Source organism: Polistes canadensis, unplaced genomic scaffold, assembly GCF_001313835.1.
Source record: "Polistes canadensis isolate GaletaPanama2010 unplaced genomic scaffold, ASM131383v1 scaffold_315, whole genome shotgun sequence".
Taxonomy (NCBI): Eukaryota; Metazoa; Arthropoda; class Insecta; order Hymenoptera; family Vespidae; genus Polistes; species Polistes canadensis.
The window spans coordinates 90,707-96,936 of record NW_014569862.1 but is presented as its reverse complement, the minus strand read 5'-3'; the positions used below and the strand labels follow the sequence as shown (position 1 = coordinate 96,936).

The window sequence follows — 6,230 nt, the reverse complement described above, 5'->3', positions numbered from 1 at the left end:
AAATGGAATAAAATGAATGATTAACTTGATTCTTACCAAATCTGATAATGAGTCTTGTCTTACGTTTACAGCAAACTGGCAGCTAACATTTACATACATTACTTTTACGTTCTAACATTATTATATATTTATATATGTTATTTAATTATAATTACATTATAAGTCAATTAATTAATTATATAATATAAAAATTATGATAGTGAATAAAGTAAGAAAAATTTCTGTAGTTTAGAAATTATTGATATTATGTAGAATAAATTATAGAATGAATATCTTCAATTTTAGAGATCATTTATGGATAATAATTACATGGGGTAAAAAAAATAAAAATGGAATGAAATGAATGATTAACTTGATTCTTACCAAATCTGATAATGAGTCTTGTCTTACGTTTACAGCAAACTGACAGCTAACATTTACATGCATTACTTTTGCGTTCTAACAATATTATTATATATTTATATATGTTATTTAATTATAATTATATTATAATTTAATTAATTAATTATATAATATAAAAATTATGATAGTGAATAAAGTAAGAAAAATTTTGGTACTTTAGAAATTATTGATTAAATTATAGAATAAATTATCTTTAATTTTCATAATTAAACAAAACACATGCATGTTTAAATTTATATATAATATATAAATTATATCTAAATCTTCAAACATTTCTAATTTTAGTTAATTCTATCTCTATCTAATCTACCCATTGCCAATATCTATCTAATCACACGTAACAAAATTAGATCAAAGATTAGAGACAATAAATCATGTAAAAGTGTTACCAGTCAACCTGATAATTTTATAACCATTATCTTTTTCCACTTATTATTATTATGAATTAATAATAATTCGATATCGCAATAAGATTACTAACGGACGTGACGAAGATCAAGAAAACACGAGATGAATTTGACAAGTGGGCAAGGAACGGCTAGTTTCCTGTGAGGTGAAATAGTAATAAAGATAACTTATGGGGTTACATGGGTTTGGGGCTTTCAAAAAAATCAATTTTTCTTCTTTTTCTTTTTAAATTCTACAACTTATTTAGAATATTGTATTTAATTTTGAAGTCGATTGGAATAATAGTTTAAAAGATAGAGCCTTCGGAACTTCCCCTCTTAAATGGTTCTTTTATCAACACTCAAAACTTTAAACGCGTTTTTCTCAAAACGCTTTTTCTAAAGTCGGTTGACAAGATTTCTCGATAACTATTGAACCGATCGTGATGAAATTTGCTACACGTCTCCGAGACACTATTGAAAAGGGACTTGGATGAAGGATTTTTTTTTTGTTCATCAAATCAAATTTTAAGAAATCAAAATGTGCTGCCAATTGTAGCGAAATTTGAATTTTCTTGCTAAAAGCGTTGCCAAAAATCCAAATTTCAATTTTTTTTTGTTTCCTTCGTCCAATTTCTAGTTTTAGGTATTCACTAAAAGATCCAATTTTTTCCATTGAAAAACCCCCACCGTTTATGAGTTCTGCTGTCAACGCGAAAACACTTTTTTTCGGTAGGGTCACCGAAAATGACGTCGCAATGGCTGAGTTTATAATATTTTTCAATCAAAATTTCAAAAAATCTTCTTCAAATATGTATCTTAAATGTTATAAAAAGTTTGAATAAGAATTCCATTTTTTATATAGAAAAAAAAAATTGTTGAAAATATGTTATTTTTTTCCCGGTGTAAACCTATGTAACCCCTTAAGAGTCACGCTTTAATTCTCTCAGTTAATTATCCCTCGGCAAAGCGGTTAATTAACAGCAATTTTAGCTGGTGAAAGGGAAAACGTGGAATCTCGCGTAGGTGACGTGAACGACGACCCGATCCCGAAACCATTTGACCAGAAACTGAGAGAAAGGGACAGAAGAGAACACAGGAAAGAGACAGAGTTATATACAAAGGTGTATAATCATTAGAGTAACCGTGTTTGTATGCAAGAGAAATAGAAATAGAAATAGAAATAGAAATAGAAAGGGAAAGGGAAAGAGCAAGAGAGATAAAGGTCGAGACCGAATTTCTGGCTGTTCTCGGGTTCAGACAGTAAACCATAGACTATAGAGAACCCACTACGAGCTAGTTGCTGAGAGAGCCGACGGTTCCATTAATATCCCTCAGGATAGGTACTACGAAAGCTAGAGAAGGGGGTGGAGTGGAGTGGAGTGAAGGGTAAGTTGGGATGGTGGGAGGGGATCGGTCTTGGTTGAAGGAGGAAGTGCAATGCACAAGCAGTGCATCATCTGCCGGAGACAAGAGCTCCGAATATTGCACGATAATATTGCGCATATCGGACCCCCATATAGAAAAGGAAAGACAGAGAGAGATAGACAGATAGACGTATAACTAGATAGAAAGAGATAGAAGAGATTTCTGCTGAGTGCGAGCAAGTCAATCGTGAATTTATCGTTCGTAGACTTCGCTGACACCGAGTTGCCACGAAGAAGAACAAGAAGAAGAAAAAGAAGAAGAAGAAGAAGATGAAGAACAAAAGTGACTTTGATCGAAATGATCGAGTCTCCTTCACCCTCCAGCCCTTCCTATGAAGATGAAACTCTCGTATATGTATAGAACATTGTCAACTTGAAAGTATATATACAAACCTGATCCAAGGAGCTTTGAGAGAGCGTGTAGTCCGTAGATTTGAGCTCTTCCGCAAGTATCCTTACTTTAGCGAAGATCGTGCTCACTGGTATATCTTCGTTCTTCGGCACCAACAAACGAGCTGCTGTTGCTTGTCTCGAGGACACTATGGCTTGTGGAAGATGATTTGCAATGGCTATTCTGAGATCGCTACCTGACGTTGGTTTGCCGAATCTCAAGAATGCAACGTAGCCTTCGCCGAATCTGGATAACGAAAGAAACCAAAAATATCAAATAATAACAATAATAATAATAATAATCCTCCTAGCGCGAGTAAACTTGTTTTGGATGCTGTACGGATTATATTTAATAATCTATGGAAATTTGTATCGTAAATTTGTTCTATTTTTGTTGTTGTTTTCTTTGTTTTTTAGAAAGGGGTAAGAAAGAAAAGGGGTTGCGTGTGCGGAAGGTTGAAATGAAAGAGGAAAATATTCTGCAAGACGCCTCAGGCGTTCCTGACTACAACGGTTAAATATTTATGGTGCAGTACGTTATTCCAAAAGATCTAGCAGGCTCGATGTGCATGCATTACAATGGACCCAGCTCGGGCATAGATCACTGCTCCGTACGTAATGTATCTCAATTAGAGCAAATAGCTGTTAAAGTGCCTCTCATCCTCCTTCAAAGTGTATGTGTGTCAGAGAGATAGAAATAGTGATAGAGATAGAGAGAGAGAATGAGATAGAGAGAAGCACGCACGTCTACTATACTAGTTAAGCAGCGTACACAGCTTCTAAAGAGGCCTAAATGCGTTTGGAATGCAAACGTAAATTTCATTTTGGTGTCGACGGACCAATCCCCAATTCTCTCTCTCTCTCTCTCTTTCTATCTATTTATCTTTCACAATAAATATATTGTATGAATTGAACACGTTGTCATTCTGCAGTTCATAATTTTCCTCTTGCAGTATTGATTAAACATCAAACATACATTTTTACTTATTAGAATTGAATTGTAAGTTAAATAAATGCATCGAAATTAAGTTATCAATGATGATCACACGTTTGAACTGTGATTAATAAAGAAACGAACGATTAGAGACGATTACGTTATTGTGCATAGAAAGTTCGTTTTAAATAACAGAAGAAGTATAATAGGAAAGAAAAAAAGTCGATAGAAAACAAATAGGTCTTTTTACTTGTGTTTTAAATGTTGCGACGTTCCTATGCACCTGAGACCAGCTTTGGCAAGAATTCCCACTCTGTTACATAAACTTTCGCAATCAGCAACGCTGTGAGACGTTAATATCACGCTGCTGTGATTTTTAATGACATGTTTAATCACACATCCAACCAAATCCTTTGTCGCTGGATCCATCCCACTAAACAAAAACCAAAAATTCGACATTCTTCAATTTACCATATACGTATTATTGTAAAATTAAATATAAATGAATGCAAATTTGAAGCTACCTCGTTGGCTCGTCCATGAGAATCACGGAAACTGGTGCTATTACTGCTATAGCTGTACATAATTTTCTTTTATTTCCACCACTCAGACTGCTCACCCTTTGATGGGCGTATTTTAAAAGATCGAGTCTCTGCAACGTACTTTCTACCGCCTAATCATAAAAATATAATCATATTTATATAATCACAATATAACCTATTCACTGTTAAAACAATTATTAAACACACCTTACCCTATGTGTCAAGAATTTATTTGAAAGAAAATAATATGTTTTTAACATTTAATATCAATCAATTGCAACTACAAATTTTGGAAAAAATACATGCATGCAGTTCACATGAAGTATTAGAAGTGAAACCTTTAGAAAACTAAACTTCGAGAAGAATGAGACGAATGTTTAAATTTTATGTTACATATACTACATTAAATATTACACTTTCTCTACCTTAGGAACATTTTTCAATCCGTAAATCTCAGCGTGTATAGTCAAACATTGATGGGGTGTTAAGAATCCATCCAAGGCATCGGTTTGTGGACAATAACCAACTTCACCGTTACAAAGAGGACCCGAATCAATATCCTTGTCCTTTAAAACAATCCTACCAGCCGTAGCAATAACTTCGGTTGTGAGCATCTTAAAAATCGTGCTTTTACCGGCACCGTTGACGCCCAACAGACCGAAACATTTTCCGGGTTGAACGCCAAAGCTTAAATTCTGAACGGCAACGTTGGTGCCGTAAACGCTGCGATATTCTTTTCTCAATTTAATCGTCTTCAAAATATCTTCCTGAGCCATGCCACCCTCGACCCTGGACCTTTCTGCGACAACATCCTCGTCCTCCTCCACGACTTCGTAATTTATGTTCTGTTTGCGAAAATTTGGCAAGAGTCGGCATTCGACGATGATATTTGTTACGTATAATAACGCACCGATGATTATGAGAAAAACGTAATGAACCCCAAGAAGATCCCAGCCCAATGGTGACTTATAAGTGTCCATGTGAAACTTCTTCAACAATTCGGCAGCAATATCGTTCTTTGATAATTCCACGAGTGCATCCCCAAGAACATATTGCGGAAATATCATGAGAATTCGATGAAGTAAATCTCTGGCGTCGGCAGCCGCTTGACTCTTTCCAAGAATATCGATCACCAAAATAGTGGCTAAAGAACTAACACCTATAAACGTGTTCACGCAAAAGAGAACCATGTTGGACAAGCTGGAATCGTCGAATGCCTTCTCAGCTAAGTGGGAGAATGGAATGGCAGCCCAACTAAATGAACAGAACAAACTCGATAGTATTTTGGATATCCAAATGATTTAACTTTCCTTGTTTATTATACTTACGCGAATAAGAATAATAACAGGCAGACACCGGCTAGATTATCTTTCGATACGTATGTTGACAAGCCAAATATCTCGAAAACAACGACAGCCAAACAAATAGAACATCCAAAGATCTGTGAAAATAAATGATTAGAAAATTTCATCTAGAACTTATTGTTATTTCATTTTAATAATTATTTCAAATAAATTATATTCTATAAAAATTATGTTCTCTTTCCAGTCAATCATATGTATAATAATAAACTTCTACCTTTGTAAACTCGATTTATTTTATATTATTCCTGACAAAAAAAATCACAAAAGAGCTTATTTTTTCGGCCTCTAGAATGGCCTAGCCTCTAAAAAGCATAAATCCGCGTTTTGACAACGTAGATCCTCTTTAAAAGATTTTTTAAATCGATAATGTAGTATCTTACTAGGAAATCCCAGATCAAGGCCGTCGTCCAATAAGTCACCGGATGTACTCCAGCCAGATAAAGTATCCTTTTCTCTTCTGAAAGTCTTTCTCTTACTAACTCTTTCGTTCCTTGTGCAGCGACCAAGTTAAATGCGAGTAAAAGAACCAAGGCAATGCCAACGTCTGCGACTCGTTGCAATCTGAAAATCAAAATATCAAATTAAGTCAACCTGTTTATTTCTTTATATGTCTCTTCTTCTTCTTCTTCTTCTTTATCTTAAACCAAAAAAAAAGAATATATATATATAGAAAAAAAGTTAATAGAAAATTTCTTTACGATCAAAGAAAAGCTTTTGATACGAAAAGTATACAACGTCGTCGTTAGGATATCATTAGTATTCAAGAGGAGTTACGAATCTACCTA

General features: G+C 34.3%; 1 protein-coding gene across 2 annotated transcripts in view; it reads right to left on the bottom strand.

Moving 5' to 3' along the window:
• LOC106791527 overlaps nt 1–6,230 on the bottom strand; it is a 39,094-nt gene that overhangs the window by 6,500 nt on the left and 26,364 nt on the right. For both annotated transcript variants that reach the window (XM_014757208.1, XM_014757209.1), the window contains 6 exons: nt 5,826–6,006; nt 5,410–5,522; nt 4,507–5,335; nt 4,064–4,212; nt 3,790–3,972; nt 2,609–2,852 (listed from right to left, as the gene is read on the bottom strand). In XM_014757208.1, the coding sequence (XP_014612694.1) occupies nt 2,609–2,852; nt 3,790–3,972; nt 4,064–4,212; nt 4,507–5,335; nt 5,410–5,522; nt 5,826–6,006 (1,699 nt within the window). The remainder of the gene's footprint in view (nt 1–2,608; nt 2,853–3,789; nt 3,973–4,063; nt 4,213–4,506; nt 5,336–5,409; nt 5,523–5,825; nt 6,007–6,230) is intronic.